Below are 18613 nucleotides of genomic sequence, written 5' to 3' on the forward strand. Positions count from 1 at the left end.
TCCGATGCTGATGTTGTTGGCGATACGCGGCGTATACGTAATGCGAAATGTTGTATTTTCACAAAGAGTGCAGCGGCAGCAGGGAACTTGACCAGAATGTCAGCTGCACAAACACGGTTAAACCATGGATGCCCCCAGGCCAAAACTCCCGACTAGCAGCTGGGTGGCAGATAATTGATAGGTTTTTTTGTGGCATGCTCGGTTGGGCTTGTTTCAGAAATCGCCAGATTTTTTCGGTCTATTGGTTTGAAAAATCGGTCAATGGCACAAAAGCTTAATTCGGGTTATTAGGGAAGAGAATTTTCCTTAAGGATAACACTTTATGATATAATGATCCCTAAGTAACAAATTGATTTGTATACCGTTTATTGTTGTACTAATATTACCTCTTTAAAAATTTGGATGTTTGGTATATATTTCGCTTTATGTGTTTGTGTGACTAAACAGTTTCAATTCCGATTTCGAATTTCATCGAAAATAACGAATATAAAGATAAGCGCATTTGTATAAAAAATATTATTTCCACAGTCACTATGGTATCCTTAGGGTATTTCAGTGTCCCAACCCAATAGAACCATAAGCTCTTGTTCTCTTAGCCGCCTCTGTTGTTCGGTTTATGGGAAAACAGCATTTGACATGCGGGTTCAAAGCGTTTGCAGCCTGTTTGAATTCCTATTTGCATTGCGTGTGTTTTGCCTGGATCACCTGTCCTACTCCAAAGCACCTAAACATTGCCCAGTGCCCAGTGCCTAGTGCCCAATGTCCAATGTCCAATGTCCATTGCTCGATTGTCAACACGCCGCCGCTCGCGAAAATATTTTTTGGCAGGAGAGCAATGGTGGCGACACCGACCAACGAAATTCCAAAAAGATACGCACAACAAAACGTTCGATTTTGCCAACAAGCAATAGGCAATAAACACAAAACGCAGCCAATTGAGTTCGCATGCAAATATTTGGTAACGCGCACCGGCGAAAAGGTTCCTGGAGCCCAAAGATCCGAGGACTAACGCTCTAAATTGAAATTGAAAATAATTTCGCGCCATTTAACAGTTTTTTTCAGGAAAATCGTTGGCGATTCGTGGAAAGTTTAAATTTGAACGCCGTGTTACTTATACTTATACGAAATTAGATTTAACTTGCTCAAAAATTATTTTGATTATATAATTTCTTTATTCTGCGTATTTAGGGGCCTTTTTTTCGTTGATGCGATCTGTCATACTATTATTATTTAAATTGGCCAGTGTTCAATTTCGCAACTCAATGCCCAATGGACAGTCGGACTGACAACATAATTTCAGCATATGACAACATTTCTAATGAGAAAAAAATCGGACACACACACACGCACACCCACACACACACTAAGCAGAGCAAACTTTCTTTTGCGGATATCAAGCCATTTGCTTTCAGATTGTTTCGAAAATGTGCAGTCAGTCCGTTTGGGAATGGGAATGTGTGCGTGTGCGTGTGCTGACACAAAATGTGTTTTCTGAGTGTGCTTTGCAGTTGTCACTTGCGTGCCCAAAGCAAAACTGTCAAAAAGCATATGCCAAACATTTGTCGTCGGCATACAAAACCCAGAAATGAGCTAGGATACAGAGCGTTGTGTATGCATACGAAATTTATTTTTCCGTGAAAGAACGAAAGATAGAGCGGAATAAACTGAAAATGCTTTAAGATAGTGCGTCCTGCGCCCTGTCTTTCCCCTTTGACCTCTGGTGCCAAGCTCCTAGTCATCATCGCTGACATCCAAAATGGTCTTAAAGGCAAAAGGCTCAAAGGCGTAACCAGCGCCCTCGTAGAACTTGCTCATGAACTCCACCCTGGAAGAACAAAATGACGTTAGAATGCATCTGAAATGCGTGTTCATTATTCGCCTCTCACCAGTGCAAACGCAGTGTGTGCAGGAAGGCCGAGAGTCCTTCGATGAGCACCAGGATGCCGACTGTGAGCAACGCCCAGGCTCCAAAGAATACGTAGATGAGAACGCCGCCAATGTAGCTGTCGTACTTGAATCCCATGGAGAACACCATGTTCCACAGCACTTCGGAGAGCTCTGTAAATAAATATATATTGAAAATAATTCATTTTTAAAAACAAGATTACAAATTGCTCAAACAAACTTTTTATGATTTTCAAAGGTCAAACTTAGAGTAACAAATGCAACTTACGTGCGTGAGCCAATGACAAGGCCCACAATCGGAGGTACGACGCCGTGTGGGAAACCGTACTCAGGACATACTCGATGGTGTGGATGGCCTGGTGGATGAAGATCTCGCCCATGGCGTCGTCCTCACCATGACCCTCGCCTCCACCGCTGGTGGGTTTTGGTGGGGGAGCCCCGTTCATCTTGCGCTTGATCATGATGTACAGCGGTTTTCCCAGAAGCATCCAAGGAATGCAAATGACGGCAATGATCACAAAGACCTGTTGGATGCTCTTCTGACCGTCGAACATGAACTCCTTGCAGGGCTCCGGAGTGTCCTGACTGCCTTGCAGTATCATGTTGATGAACAGGATCAGGATGGACGGAGCACAAGCCGGCGAAAGCGCTCCTTCAACGGTGTCGTTGTAAACGACCCACTTAAAGAACATCATGAAGACCATGTATCCGAACAACAGCAGAAGGAACAGGACTTGGGGCAGGAACTCTAGGAAGATACTTGCGTACTTCTTGTAGTAGACAAAGTTGACCACCGACATGGAGACGCCAAAGATCATGTGGATGACGCCCACAATGATCGACAGCTTCATCTTAAAGGTGTTCAAGAAGATGATCTTGTTGTCGGCCAGTTGCCAAATGGGATCCATGCCGAAGGGATAGGTCTTGTAAACAGTATCGTTTGGCCTCAGCGTGATATACTTGAGGTTTTCGTCCTGAACCACATCCCTCGTATAGTTCATGTGCCAGGCGGACCCGAATATATTCATGGACTTTGAGAACACATCGTTGTAAATGAATCCGGTGTAAATGGAGAAAATGCCCATGAGGAAGATGATGTATCGGCCGCCGAAAAATATGTTGAAGATCTCCTCCTTGATCGAAGCCAGCTGCTTTTCCTTGATGATCAGCCATGAGGCGAAGAGCAGAAGGATTAGGCCGTGTCCCAAGTCACCAAACATCACGGCGAACAGGAAGGGGAATGTGATGCAGGCGTACAGAGCCGGATTCACTTCTCTATAGGAGGCCATGCCATACGAGTCGATCAAGTTCTGGAAGCCATTGGTGAATTTATTGGTTCTCGTGTATGTTGGGGGCATCTCATTCGTCTCGATGACGTTCATGAAAGCCGGTATGGAGCTCTCCGAGATCTTCGAGGCGCGAGCCAGTGCATCCTGGACCGTGGGAATATCGTTGGTGGGCACCCAACCCTCGCCAATCAGGCACTTGCCCGTCACATCGGGATTGAAGAAGTTCAGGATGTGATAGATGGCCTTCATTTTGCGCACCATAATCGACCAGCGTGGCAAATGCTTGGAGGCTGAGTTCAAAACCCGGCTGCGGTGATCGGCACTCTGGCTGAGCACCAACTTGAGGTCCTCCAGACGGACATTCACATCCTTGATCATCTCTGTTCGCTCCGCATGCGAGCTCGGACACGGATACACGGCGGCATGATAGCCCGTGCAGACCTTCTTGATCCGCTGCTTCAGTTGTTCGCCCTGGAAGAAGGCCACGAAGACGGTCTTCAGCACGGGTCTTCCGGTCTCCTCGTCGGCGACAAGGCCATCGATGTCGGCTCTCCGCAGGAAGATGTTTCCCCTGGAAATGCGCCACAGCATGCGCTCGAAACTGAAGTATCTCTCCAGCTTAATAACGCCAGCAACAAAGGCCAGTTGACCCCGCTGGGCGGCTCCTGGCAAGTTTGCAGGGTCCTCTGGGTCGAGTTTTCGGTTGACGTCCAGATTAATGACTTCCTGATCTGAGAAGAAGCCTTCAGTGTTCTCCAGCACGTATTTGAGTTCTTGCATGTGCCGGAAGTTGGCATCCAAACTGGCTCCGTTGGCGGACATTTCGCGCAGTTCATTGTCGGTCTTCTCCAGATGAGCTTCCAGGTCTACGATCTCTCGGGGATTGGGGGCACTGGGCTCCTCTCCCGGTGGCAGTACCGGCAGCGTTACCTCGTCCTTCTTCATCTCGGACTCCACGTACCGGAGGCGCCGCTCCATGTCGTCGCATCTCCTGACCTCGTTGACGTACTTCCGCTGGAAGGCATTGACCTCGTCGTTCAGATCGCGAAACTGGACACATCCACTTTCGCCCAGCTCGGCGATGGAGGCGTATGCCGCCTCCGGCTGGATGAACAGCTGGCACAGGGCCATCTTCTCGCTGCGGAACATGTCACCCATGTTCAAATCGAGGGTTTATTACTGCAAAAAAATAGGAAATTAATTATGTTGATCACTAAACGACAATAGTTAATTATAAATATAGGTTTATTAAAATTGCGTTATTTAGGACAAAATGATCAGTAACGATCTATAATTAATAGAGATCAACATTAAAAGGGCTTAGTTAGCTATTGAACTTTTTTCTTATATGACAGGAAAGGTTTCTAAAATGTTGGTTATTCATGTTCTATATTGGTGTATATTTAAAATAATATACTATTGGCCTTATGACAAGGTGCACCTAATTGCACATACAATTTGACTTTTGAAGCTTTATTAGACATTTTTATGACCAAAGCATGTGATCAATCGTAGTAATAGTCGCCGAAAGTTCCAACGATGATAAACAGGGCCATTACTTATAAAATTAGTTTATAGCAGTGTCAAAATGATAGGAACCATGAACAAAACTGAAATTCAAAGGCCCTGCGAACTGTAATAATGGATTTCATCAAAAGTTTGTAATAATATAAACCGAATTTAAAAAAATATGTTTAAAAATCCCTTGAAGAGTATTGTCTAATGGAATAGTGTAGTTTATTACAGCGCGGCATGCCACAATGGACTAATAAGTTTGGATAATGAGTTGTTTTGCCTCCTGACAGGGGACTCAATTTATTTGATCCACGTGACGCACATTGTTTATGGTCGGTCCACTTGAATGCAGTGCCTACCAATGTCGCAATCTATCAGCTAAGTGGAACGCAACAATTCGAAACAGAACCTGGCCAAAATAGATTAGATTACGGCCCAGAGGCTACCATGTCTATCGAGATCGTTTCGGCTGTTATCTACTGGCATTCGAGCTTTATCTGGAGTGGGCGTTGAGCGCTGAGCGCATTAATAATTTGAAATTACTAACAATTACCGCCAATCAGTTGGTTTATAAATAAGCCCCCGACAGTCTTTTATTGCATTAAGCGCCTATTACACGCCCTAGGACTCAGTGCACTGTCTTCTGATAACCGTTTTGGATAGGCCAGATTATGGATATTTATGGTTAGACAAATGTCTGGCTGAGATTTCGCCCCGCCTGTCTGGCCATAAAATTATGATTGACTCTCGCTCTCGACTGGCTGATAAAAAGACACGCAGTCTGTGGCCTCAGTTGAACTATTTTTGATAGTTTCGACTTATCACAGACACCAGAAATTTGATTTACAGCGGAGGGAGGTGGTTTTCTTTAAACGGAATCGCGGGATTAAAAGTATTTGTTGATATTTTTAATTGCTTCGTGGAGTCGTGAAACTACAAATGAAGCAATATCTTATGAAGAACAATTGTATCTTTTCTCATATCAATCAGTTGAAATAAACAGAAGTTTTTTTGAAAATAACTCAATCAGCTTACGTGTTTTTAACGTTAATTGTTTCATTATCAGCTGAAGCTAAAGTAACTAAATTGAATATTTGTACCTTTGGGTCATGTGTTCAAGACATTTCTACCTGCTTTCTGAAAATAAATTCCCTAGAAGACACTTGCATGTCAACTTGGAATGGAATTGATTTTACTTTAGCTTACAATAGGAGCACACCCTTGTAATTTGCACAAACGGTTCAAGAATTGATTAACTGCAGCCGGCTGGGATTTGCTGATGGCCATCTGTGGATAAATCAGTGCAAGTTGGTGCTTATCGGTTTTAGGTATGTACATCAGTCTAAGCCATAAATCTGCGCAGACCAGACAATTGCCTTTAAGACGGCCATAAATCTTCGGGGGCAAACTTCACGCAAATGTCTGATTATCGGGTGGCCAATACCCATGGCCTATTCCCATACCCATTCCCATACCCATTCCCATTTTCAATTCCCACTGGTTTATGTCCGCAATTACAGGTTCACTGGGGATTGTACAGATTGTTCGGATTGCAGGCGGTGTTACAGGGCTCATTAAGAAGTCCGTCCGTGAGCCGTAAAAATATTATCGAAGCCCCGTCGGTTGGGTGGGAAATTTTAACTGAACGATTGAACGGTTCAAATGATCCATCACGTGCTCTAACGTCACAAGGCTTTTATTGCGCCATACAGGAGAAATAAACCATTTATAGTTCAATACTAGTGTCAGGCTAATGAAAATCGATGTTTAATGAACGCTTCCATGGCCAATTAAGATAGGTTATCGCTGAAGAAATTACCATTAGGCCAAATGCAAGTTTGAATAATTACGTGAGGAGTGGCCAACGAACTTTTCTGTTCGTAAGGAACACTTATAATGTGCCCAGTTAGCGCTTATCTCTGACAACTTTGATAACCTCATATTGTAAACCCTAAGGGCACTGATAGCAATAAGTGTGTGCCAAAAATGGCTAAGGAATACGGCTAACACGCGCATTATCAACATGATTGCCAACGTGGCGTATGGGTAACGCAGTAGTCTTTCAATTAGTCACTGCGGCAACGGAATTAATTGACAAAGCTAGTAATCGTTTTAGTTTCTCAGGAATGCTTAAGGACACTTCAGATGTAAAACACTACACTTACACTACGTGAACAGTAAAGTTTTACTTAGTAGCTTAGCGGTTACTAAATTTTTTCGCGACCTGCCACCTCAGCGGCGCAGAAAGAACTGTGCGATCGCCTAAGACCTGTTGAGCCCTATGGCCAATTAGAGTGGGGCTAATCTAAACAATACACCAATACACTGGGACAATTGCCAGGGGAGAGAGCTTCATAATCTTTGTGCCTACATTTTTTATCACACGCCCGGAACCACTTTGCGATTGGGGCTTATCGCCGGTGAGAGACGGTAATCGGCGAGTAACCGAAACACAATTATGGCAGTCCAGCAACCTCAGATTGCTGGTCAATTTTCTTGTGGCCGTCCATTCCCCAAGGCATTATCAATGATTGAGTGTAAGCACGAGTTGGCCAACACTCCAACCACCCACGCACACAACTCCATTATCTGATTGACACTATTCGGCCAAGTGGGTCCCTTGTGTTGCAACAATATGACACCCGCTGATATGGCACTGCCACCGATGCAGACTTTACTCAGGCACCGCCAGGTGGTTGGGGGGGTGATCAATCAATCATCGGGCATTGGCAGTCGCACAAAGGTGAATGAGATATTAAGGTCCTGAATGTGGAAAGTGAACTGAGATATGTATTCATTGCATTAATGCATTGCAGCCCTTTTACATTATTGCAACTCAACTTGAAAGTAATCAACGAGTTTTGCTGAATTTCTTAAGCGCCTCTGAGTCGGCATAAATTTATGGGCTGAAACTTCCAAGTATAGTTGAGATCCGAGCCATATTTAAGAGCCGTTGTCTATGTATAATTGCTTTCCCACACTTTACACATAGCTTTAAGCTGAATGTGTAATCCTTTTCCCTGAGCAATCTTCAATAATTCTCCCAGGCTTAAACCTGCTTATCTGCTGTTGCAAGTGCCAGCAGCTGAAAACACCATTCCACCTGAATAATATGCGGGGATTACTTAAAGATTTCCGCAGGATGTGTGAAGGGAAGGCTGAATGGCAACCTTATGTCTGCTCAATTGGTATTAGCTCCAAAGTCAAGTGCTTTGTTTATCAGGCGCGGTCTATGGAAACCGTCCTAAGTACGCCGGTCTTATCACGAGTCACGTGCCCCGGTTGGTATGGCAACGTTTGATTAACGGAGCACATGATTCACTTGAAAATTCACTCTCTATTTTATGGCCCATAAATCTCTGATATTAACCTACTGCTTAGCAATAGCATTTAAGGCTAACTGAGTTTTAGAGCTTAGTCAATAATCACATCAACTATTTATGCGTTTTGAATGACGCGATTTCAGTCAGCGATTAAACAAAGTATAGACATTATAACAAATGAAGTTAAATAACATGATTTGCCCCACTCTGATTTTTATTTTAGTTCAGTTTTGGATTAAACGTTTACCATTTATCGGTTCGTCTGATAATCCCTGATACATTATTTTACAGCCTTACATAAATCGATTTTAATTATATAAAATATTATAATGATAAATTATAATGTTGTGATATTTTGTGCTTAAAGTAGCTTATCATTTATTATCATTTTTCACTAATCATGCAGATTCGAAGGAACTGCATAAGCTGCATAATTAGTATAATTTTGAGCAACCACTCGATGGTATGATGGCCTTCTGGATTTGCACGCGGGTGATAAGCGACCACCTGCCAGTCGTTGGTCATTACAAGGACTTCGGTCCAGTTTTGCTAATTAAAAACTTCCACCTAATGAGCTTAAGCATCTTAATTTATGCTATTTAAATGAGCTCGAATTCGCCTTTTCACACACATGCGCACACACACTGTGGGCAAGGAAACCGCAAATAAATCGCATACAACTTTCAGCTGCAACAACATCATCGTCCTGGTGGCTCGGCTCCTAATGCCACATAATGATCCTGATAATGGCCATCAGTTAGCGAGTGTGTGAGTGAGTGTGTTTGTTGCCAAGGAGAGAGGATGAAAAAGGAATTTAGCTGCCAGCACGTTCAACTTTTCGCTGTTGCACATTAAATGGGGCAGGGACTGGGCCACTGAGTTTTTGGAGTTGCACTATCGGCTAATGTGCGTCACCATTCCGTCTGCTTAGGGCCAAAAAACGCAGTTAGGACCCAAGTGTGTGCACTTACCAAAAATCAACATTATTTACATGCACATATAAATTTGTATTTCTTTACCATCACTTAGGAGTGTTTTTATAACAATAATATAACATAATATTCAGCTTGACAAATGATTTCTAAAAGACAAGTTCATTTTGCAGTACGATTTTGTCTCAGTGACCCAATTTCCCGGCAATTCCCGGACTTCTGCCGACTGCTTTCGGCCATGGCCAATAACTAAGTTGTTGCGTGCGGTACTCTGGATTAGTCTAATGCCAATATGTACGAGATGCAACAAAATAACCGGCGGTGTAAGAGCTTTTTGGCGTGGTTTGCCGCACAAACGTGCAGCCAATTGGATTCTGATGTGTTGGCCAACGCGAAATAGCGCAGATCTGGCCCGTTTTATGTGGCGATTGCAATTGCAGTTCCAGGGCACTCGCCAACTCGTTATCTTTAGTGATTTTCGGGCTCGGGGCTTTATTGCGGGTAAACACATGGCCGGAATGGAATTTCGTGTGTACTATGTGTATTCCTGAGGCGAGTGAATCAGAATTCTAGTAAGGCGGTGGTTTATCGCTGGGTTATCTTTTATGGCCCAGGTTTATCATCGTTTACACTCTTGATTAAACAATTAGGCACTGTGTAGCCTTGATTTATGCCCCACTATAAATGCTGTTTTAAATTCAATCTACGGCTTAGGTACGTTTTAATATTGTTTGCTTATGCTCGGCCATATTCGCATTGTTTTCATTTTTGCTGGCAAGTGTTCTCCTTATAGCTCGTAAAATAAAAACTAATGTTAAATAAATAAGAATGGTCTGAAATGAAATTAAAGAGCCCAAACAAAAACAGAACAATCAGCACGATTACGAACTACCGAAAAAAGAGAACTCCTGTCCATTGCCCCAACCACGCCCCCTTACGCCCACCTCGAGGGGCCTGAAAGTATGCTACGTAAAATTTTACATTAGCAGCAGCCGTGGCAGCAACGTCATTTCGTATTTATTGTACTACCTTTGTCAGCATATCTAACATTTATTTGTTTTTTGTTTCGCCACTCTTTTGGGTGATGTTTAATACTTATTATTTTTTGTAGCTACCGGGGGGGCTTTACTGTTATTGCCTCGCTCCTTTTCTTTTTTTTATTTTTTTTTCTGTTTTTGGTGTTTTGTTTTCCATTCAAGATGAAAAAATCCAATTTTCTGCTTTAAGCATTTTCATAATGCCAAAGCACCCGAAAAAACACGAGCTCTCGAAATTTTACAGTGAAAAGGGTTCAGCTATTGTGGCTTCTCACTTTTGTTCCGCAATAATGCACGTAATTTGTTCCGAAATGAAAATGTGTGAAAATGTTGTAAAAACCAGCGCTAATATGCCGTGCCACATGCGAAATGATATATCGTTTGTGGCTAAAACAATGTTAAGCTTACACAACAATTGCGGACAGTCTAGACAAGGAATTTATTTGTTGCTTGTTGTTTATTTGGAAAATGGTGAAAGGGATAAGTTTTGAACATTTTCCGCGAGCTGTTTAAACAAATGGAAACGGCTAAAAAGTGTGTAAAATGCGTTTCTAGCGATAAATCTTTCTTTTGCGCATAATCTGTTATATATAATTGATATAAATGAATCATTTTTGACTACTTATTTGCCACTCTTATGCAAAAGCCACTCCAATTTTAATGAGATCTTCTGGTGAGAAAGAGGTAACACGACAATTAAGGGCATTGTTACGGGCATTACTCATACGCCGCGTTGTGCGGCATCTCAACCGTAATGCATATCAGTTTGAGTATGTGCAGGGTAAAGGCGGAAAAGTAAACCGATTGAGCACATAAAGCTGCGCTGCGTCATGTCGTGCATAAAAGTCAACTGTTGCGCTTTCCCCGCCCGCTTTTCCCCCTCGTTTCCCCCCCTCCAACTGCTTCAAACAATGGCAAAAATATCATCGCAGTGGCTCCTGTGAGTCTGCCGTGCTTGTCTCAATTTGCTTGGTGCTGCGTGTGCTCAACTATATGATATGATTATTTTTTATTTTCATTTTCATTGTTATGGCCAAGTGTTATGGGCCAGCCTGTTGCTCATATGTATATGCCATGTACTTTGTCTAAATTGAATTATAAAACAGACCAAGGCACATCTTCCGCATACTCTGTATATTATTTTGATTAAACACATATATTTCTGGCCAAATGCTGCCTTGCAATTTTAATAACTATTGAATAAATATCTTGTATAAAGTGAATATTATCTAGCAATATACAAAGTTTTTGAAGTGATAAATTGTAAACTAAAATATGTATAACTTTATTATTACAAAATTGTTATATTCGCAAGTTTTTTTAAGAAACTTTCGCCTTGTAGCTCGACTAAGCTTTGCAATTTCATGGATAGAATTAAATTTCCCCTAGGAATATTTTCCAAAGCAAGCGTCATTGATTTGCGCCAGGTTTTCTTTTGACGACCAAACGCTGGATTTTCCCCAACCCCAATAGCAATTTCCCGCCAGGACACGCGCTTGACAACCTCGGGCCATGCCAAAATATCCTGGAGCCGCCGCCGATACGTTGCCAATTCGCTGTGCATCCCTTTGGCACGAGATCAACAAGGATAACAACAACAGCAACAGCAACAACAACAGACGAGGAAAATTTGGTAAAAGGGAAGAAAAGTTTCGCCACAAGGTCGCCCAGAGGCAAAAGGTTAGTCTATGTACCTATGGGGTTGGCATTTTTTTTCTGAACGCTTCAAAATTGGCTTTATTTGAATTAAATTTTATTTTATTTCATTTCATTCAACATTTTTTTGAGTACGCCACCCTTCGCCTTCAATTGAATTTGACTGCTGTCAATCACGCGCTGCATACGCCTCACTTGGCTGTAAAATTCAAATTTTATGCTAATTTTACGCAGGACGATCAGCGGGTAGCAGGCGTGGCATTGTTCGGTGTCGTCAAAGGGTTAAATGTGTTAAATATTGATTGGCTTAGACCGTCGATGTGAGCCCCAAACGCGACCAAATGCGGGACAGCAAAGAAATGAGTGAAAAAACACAAGATTCCGCTCAAATGACGTTTTAAGCGCGTCCTTAAAAAGAGATTTGTCAACAGTTGCAGTGCGGCAGGAGGCGGTGACTAGCGGCAGGGGGCGTGGCCGTACGGGTTGCGGCACAGTCAGGAGCAAAAAGGACGAAAACTAAACCAGGACAGAAAAAGAGCGGGGCATTTGGGAGACTGGGAGACTGGGAGTTGGGCACGTTAATTTGCCTTTGATTATGTAATGGCAATGCGAAAGCAGCGCAAACAAAAGTTCGCAAATGGGAATCAATGGGGAAAAGCCTGTGAAAAAGTGCGACTCTTCAATTAGAATCCGAAAATGCTGGCTCTTTACTTCTAAGCCGAATAAACGAATTCTGTATTTTTGCTAAAAAATTTAAGTGTGTGACCTTATACAATAGGTTTGGCACATATTTTCATTTAATTCGCAGCAGGCTGCCATTCATTTTAAAGCAAGAGAATGAGTATTAGTTATTTAAACATTGAATTTTCAAAAGCGCTAGCATCAACAAATATTTATAAATGGTTTCTGTTTATTCTACTTCTGTGATTTTCCTTGCGCATACAAACACAGCAGTTTCACAGATTAAATCCATTATAAACTAAAGAAAATCTACTATTTTCCAGAGGAGCTATGATTTATAAGCTAAAGCCAGTTTCTAAATACACAATTTCCCGGCATAATGGGCTGCAATTATGAAATAGATGAGGTCATTGATCTCATCTCGCTTAAAGCACAGCATTCCTCTACCAAATTTTCATACAAACAGAAGCTTAGTAAATATAGCTTCCCCTCGCCAACATTTCTGCCGTTTTTATTTCGGTAATTTATAGTAGCTGCTCTTGTGTTGATGTTGATAAATTGTTGGATGCCAAGGGTTAACTCGGCATCCGGCAGGCAGTTTTTAGCTTTTGTCAAGGTGGGCAGACGACTACCTTTGTGCGAAGGTGGCTGCAGATAATCTACAATAATAAATTTATTGGCAACAATTTTTGATTTATTATGCCATGTGAATAACATAAATAGCCCACCACCTTTCTCATATATGACACTAATGATGCGGCTCCAGCTTTGATGCTTTACCTTTTTCCCTACATTTTTTGTTGAAAGAACTCAGCTCGAAGCCTGGCTTTTCTCCATTTTCCGTCGCCTTTGTGTTTGTGTGTGTGTACTGGCAAGAATGTACTGAAAGTCGTAGGAAAAGGATGCCTCTGCAGGCGTTTTATATTGCTGTACAGCCTTGAGCATCGAACAGAACGTTGACTGGCTCCTGTTCTCTAGTTACCCTTTTCCGCTGCACACCCTTTGTTGACGTTATTAACATGGATTTTTACAAGCCATAAACCCATATTTGGCCAAGCCCATTGTCCAAGGGCCATGGCTCCCAGCTGCGCCGTCTGAGTCCTCTAGCTATAGTTGTCCCTTTTCTTACGGTGTAGGCGAAACGTGTTGTGGGCGTCTTAGGCAAATTATCCACAGGAAGCAAGATCATACAACATAAGAGCAGGAAATTATAGCGATTTGCATGTGCATTATTTCATATTAATATTACATTTTTGAGCAAACAGCGATGAGTTTGTAGTACATGAACTTCTTTTGCAAGTTAATAATTTATTACTTGTATATTAATGCATGTAAGTCAGTGGGTTTTTGTGTACACTCTCTAGGCTTTAAAATAATTGGATGTGCCACTTCTCTGGAATGCTTACCTACTAATAGGTATGTTGGGTTCCAAAGGCTCTGATTGGTGGCACAGATTTTTTTTGCGGGCCGTCTTAAGTGGCTGGGTTGCTATGCACGTTTTCAATATATCTCATATTGTTTGGTCGTGAGCTGTGCGTGTTTATTTGCTTAGTGGTATTTACACAGGAGCCAGTTGGCTGGGGCATGGGGGGGTTAAGACCAGCTTGTGCAACTTCTTAGCGAGTTTGGGGCAACCCCAAAGGAGTGCTATTATTAATATTGGGCATTTTTATTATACAGATTACTAAGGTGGAGCCCTGAAAAGCTGCCATTTCCATTTGCAGTTTTATGGTCATTCCAATACCAATCCCAAGTCGTTTAATCTACTTTCCGTGAAAATTTAATGCTTAGTTCTTATGTAGCTTCGTGTTTTATCCGCTGACACTGTGACAGTCATAAAAAATGCCAGCACAAAATTTATGTATCACGAATCTGCCGTCGCCTGTCAACAATTTGTTTGGCATTATTGGTTGAGTTATGGGTCTGGCTTGGAATTGGAGCACGGACATGGCATGTCTGGATTCTGATTAGGAATACATAATTTATATGTTGCTTGCATGATTTCCTTTTAATTCAATTCATTTTCTTCCTAATGTTATTAATAATTTAATAGCGCACATCCACATGGAATCGAATTAGCTGATTAAAATGTGAGGCACTCCTTAAGAGAATACTCTTCGGTTGAAGAAAAACCCAGCCTTATTTTTTAGAGATTCGTTTTGATTCATTTTGCGTTGTGTTGTCGGTTGGCTTGAGCTCCACAATGGCAACAATGTCAACGGCCACAGATGAAACAGATGAAAACCGAAATCGAGGAACATAGTTCATCGAGTGCCCCGACCCTTGGTGATAAAAAGTCACATCAATTTTCTAGGGCTGACCGCAAACGTGCGAGTCCGCCGAGTGCATCAGTCCATCAGTGCGAAGGAAAGAGCAGGCGAGAGTGTACTTACAGGTGTGGCCAAGGAAATAGGTACAAAATAGTCTACAAAACTGATATTGAAGATTTTTTTATTATGTAAATTTAATTCGGTGCAATGACATGGGTTATTTTAAAGCGTACATCTAGCAAGAGCTTCGATCTTCATCTTTGTAAAATAAAACAATTATTATAAATTATAAATTTGGCTAATACTTTTCTTTGTTTACTTTAAGGCTGTTTAAAAAAAGTTTTTTGGCAGTTCTGGCAATTAAAAATAAAAAATTAAGCGAATGGCTTGGCATTTCTGGTGCAAACATACGTTAGATGGAAATTGATTTTATTAAATTATTGTAATCTAGTATATTTCTTATTTTCATAATAACAAACCAAGTTCGCGCAATTTAAAAGAGGCTATAGGCAGTATTTCCAACAATGTCCTAATATTTTCACCGCGGCTGTCCGTGCGGTCTAATAAAATGAGTTGTCGAAAACGTTGCACAACAAGCACGCTGCAAATATATTGACTGACAGGCAGGACTGTCAAATCCAACCAGGACCTCTGAAAGGACGACGCCGACGAGGACACAAGGCGACTTTTGAACGTTGACTTGGATATTGAGTGTGTGTGTGTGTGTGTGCGAGTGCGGGAGAGAGTGGGTAAATGACTTTGCAAATGGACATGCCAAAAAAATGTAAAGCAGCCGGAGCCTGTGCCGCTCTGGATGGAGGGCAGTCCGTCGTCCAATCATGACCATTTCTCAACTCAACTCTTGTTGCACTTTTTGCTCTTACGTTAACGGGTTGGTGGGGCAAGAGGGGTTTTGGGCTAGGAGGCTTGGTTACAACTGGTTTTTGGCTTTCCACTCCGAATGTGTTCATTTTGAAAACCCACAACAAAGCGGAAACGTATTGACAACGAAGGAAATGGACTTAAGCCATGATTTATAGTCTACGGATTTTCCATTTAAGTTTATTGGTTTTCTGTAAACGCAACTGCCAAGAGGGCGGTGGGTTCTCTAAAAAGATATTCGCAATGCAAGTGGCCAGCAACATAAGCTCATTGCAACACTGTACCCTTCTTCCCCGAGTCCCCGAATCCTCGAGTCCCCGATCCCCATTTGGCTATTCCGTTTACGATTTCGGATAAGTTCTAAACCAGCTTCCCTTAGCTTTTGAAGTTTAGTTTTCGGCTGGGGATTCCTGGAGGAGGGCAAAGCTGCCTGCCTGGCTTCGATTTATGCTTTTGAGTTGCAACTTTTGGAAATTGCTCATGTTTCACACACTGGCTACACTTGGTGCTGAAGTTGTGCGGAAAATAGATTTGTGCCGGCAGGGAAATCCCGCCTGGTCGAGCCCATCCATCCAATGCAAAGTTTAAACTTTTACACTTGTCCCGGCATCCAAACAAAACAATGACCAGAAGTAATTGCCAATTTGGTAGGAGTTTCAAAACACAGGGAAATGGTTCAGGAACATCCACTTGGCTTACTGTAGCTTCAAATTCCTTGGATGTCTTTTGTCTTCTGATTATTGTTTAGAAAGTGCCCGATATTTGCTACCCATATTCTCGCCTGAGGGTCCCTGTAAATATCTGTGTTCTATAAGGTGAAACTTTGTTTTCGAGTGCGATTCCAAGTGGAATAGTAATAAGCACTAGAAACTTACTCTTACTTTGCACGCCTCTCATAAAGTAGGTCGTTATTGGTTTAAAGATGAAGAGGTATAATTTGGGATTGTTCGACAATAGTAATGATGCGCAATTATGGAATTTATACAACGATTGCAGAAATCTATGCAATTTAAGCAGCACATAGAATGAATTTTAATTGAGTATTTTATGCAAACTTTTTTGTAAAATTGTATCATTTTCAGATGTTGTGCAAACAAGCTGAACCAAATTTTGTGCATATCAAGTTCTTCATTCAAACAAGACTAGTGCACTGTTCGGATATTTTACCATTTTATTGTAATTATGTTAGATAAAAACGTGAAAGAAATATAGTTCTTTTTTTGATCGAGTTTTTACTGAGGCCAATATTCGTGGAGGTTTTTGATATCCGTCGGAAGTTTCATTAAACAGTATTATAGTCTATTCCTCTCAAAAAAATAAGTACAAACATTGGTTGTTAAAACTTAGGGTATACATTTCTCGGATGGCACAAATCTTAAGTCAAAAAAAATGAACAATTGGCTGTGCGAATTTGGACCATTCGATCTCACTGCATGTTCAAAATGTTAAACATACTGGCTCAAAGCCTCAGCATATTGCTGGCTAGTATAACTGTTCAAATAATGCGATATTATTTGTTAAAGGTACTTTAATATCCAAGCATCTGCCCATGAATGGCATACGGACCTCGGGGCACACAGTAGTTGGGCAAATCTATTAACACATTTAACAAGCAAATACCGAATGGCATTACAACTTGGTCATTTGTTTGGCCATAAACATAGCCTCGCTTCGTTAACTTGGCTTGGGCAGCCATATGGTTGCCACATGCCCAAAGTGGCATTTTCTTGGAACTGCAGTTACACTTGAAATGGCTGCCATTCGATGATTTACTGTCTTAAAAATTTGAAAAGCAGTCGTTTCCTTCTCCTTGGCTTTTCCCCTCAGAGGCTTCTGATTTTCCAGATGCATGCTAATTTGGAAAACGCCTAGTTTACACAAGCCATGCCAAAGCTCGTGTCTATTTGAGGTCATAATTATGTGGCTGCGGCTTTTCCCACGTGTGTGTGCGTTTCGGTCACACGTGCCAATTGCCCGGCGACAAGAATATTAGGAAAACTACTTGTGCGGCGGTGCGGGGTGAAATATGAAAAATCCATTTTCCTAGGCCATCAATCAAGCCACCCACAGCCGTCTCCTTACCCAAGTTATGCGGCACCAATAGACATGTATGACCCGCTCATCTTTGGTTCCTTCTGAGCTGATTGTGCTTATTAAGAGTGGGCCATCTTTCATTTTGGCCAGAGTAAGATATTTGCACTTGCTAAGGGTGTTTCAAAATATTTCCTATAATGGTTATTAATTGCAGTTAGCTAAATTTGTGTTGTCCCATTAAATTTGAATAAAAATCTCAGGCACAGGCTGTGATTTCATTCAACTAGTTTAAAGAGAAATAATATTTTTCCAGAATAATCCCCGATTTTTTAACCTAACGAGCTTTGAATTTATATTATATTTTTAATGAGTCGCCAAGGGCATTTTAATAGTCGTTTTGTGCGCAGCTACTCCCATTGTTATCCTGACAACTTTCTGTGTGACATGCGTGAAATCCGCGTGAAATGTGTGAATGCAAAAAGGACTCCCTTTCACAGACCTTCCCCCTTCCCCCCTATCCCACAGTATTAGACTGCGGTTTTCGACAATGTACTGTGCGGGCGTTTTTGGAGTCCTTCAAAGTATCAAGTGTCACATAACTAAAACATCAAACGGTCGAGTGCCCCGGGCTTTGCAAATCAACTGCGGCTTTGAGCCAAGCACAGATGCTTTTCAAAGAAGTGGGAGGCCTGAAAATGACTCCTAGTCATAGTCACTCCTTTTCAGCCACACCCACATCGTAATAGATGCGATATGCAACGCATAAATGATAAATGACTGCGCCCTGAAGGAGAGATAGTGACGAGGTTACGGTGGAAAACTACTTTGACAAATGGCTGCCTGGCAAGGATGCTCCTGTGCATCCCTTTCCTAATGGCAGGACCTATTTTCCGTGCGCCTCGTCGGCTTTATTATAAACTCGCATAATCGCCAAGCATTTGGCTCTGGGTCGAAGCGCTTTTCCTTGGCCCGTTGAACTTGTCAGGAGTTGCTTAGCCGACTCGTTAGCGCATAGTTCAGAACACTGGGAACAACAAATATCTCATTTGCTACCAAAATGAATCGAAATATTATGCTTTTTTGTGCAGT

General features: G+C 41.9%; 1 protein-coding gene across 1 annotated transcript; it reads right to left on the reverse strand.

Annotated features, from left to right (window-relative positions):
• Positions 1 to 1605: 1605 nt before the first annotated feature.
• Positions 1606 to 6967, reverse strand: LOC6541159 (V-type proton ATPase 116 kDa subunit a). The gene is made up of 4 exons (XM_001969783.3): positions 6875 to 6967; positions 2174 to 4373; positions 1887 to 2058; positions 1606 to 1825 (listed from the first exon to the last, which is right to left on the reverse strand). Exons 2-4 carry the CDS (start codon positions 4350 to 4352, stop codon positions 1732 to 1734), a joined length of 2445 nt encoding a protein of 814 aa, XP_001969819.1. The 5' UTR covers positions 4353 to 4373; positions 6875 to 6967; the 3' UTR covers positions 1606 to 1731.
• Positions 6968 to 18613: the final 11646 nt, after the last annotated feature.

Source organism: Drosophila erecta, unplaced genomic scaffold (assembly GCF_003286155.1).
Source record: "Drosophila erecta strain 14021-0224.00,06,07 unplaced genomic scaffold, DereRS2 tig00000055-arrow-pilon, whole genome shotgun sequence".
Taxonomy (NCBI): domain Eukaryota; kingdom Metazoa; phylum Arthropoda; class Insecta; order Diptera; family Drosophilidae; genus Drosophila; species Drosophila erecta.

Bases quoted from the DNA above. Each gene is read 5' to 3' on its own strand.
- LOC6541159 (XM_001969783.3), bottom strand. From the start codon at position 4,352: ATGGGTGACATGTTCCGCAGCGAGAAGATGGCCCTGTGCCAGCTGTTC. The intron at 2,059-2,173 runs GTAAGTTGCATT...ATTTATTTACAG, and splicing joins CTTGTCATTGGCTCACGCAC to AGCTCTCCGAAGTGCTGTGG. The intron at 1,826-1,886 runs GTGAGAGGCGAA...TTGTTCTTCCAG, and splicing joins CACACACTGCGTTTGCACTG to GGTGGAGTTCATGAGCAAGT.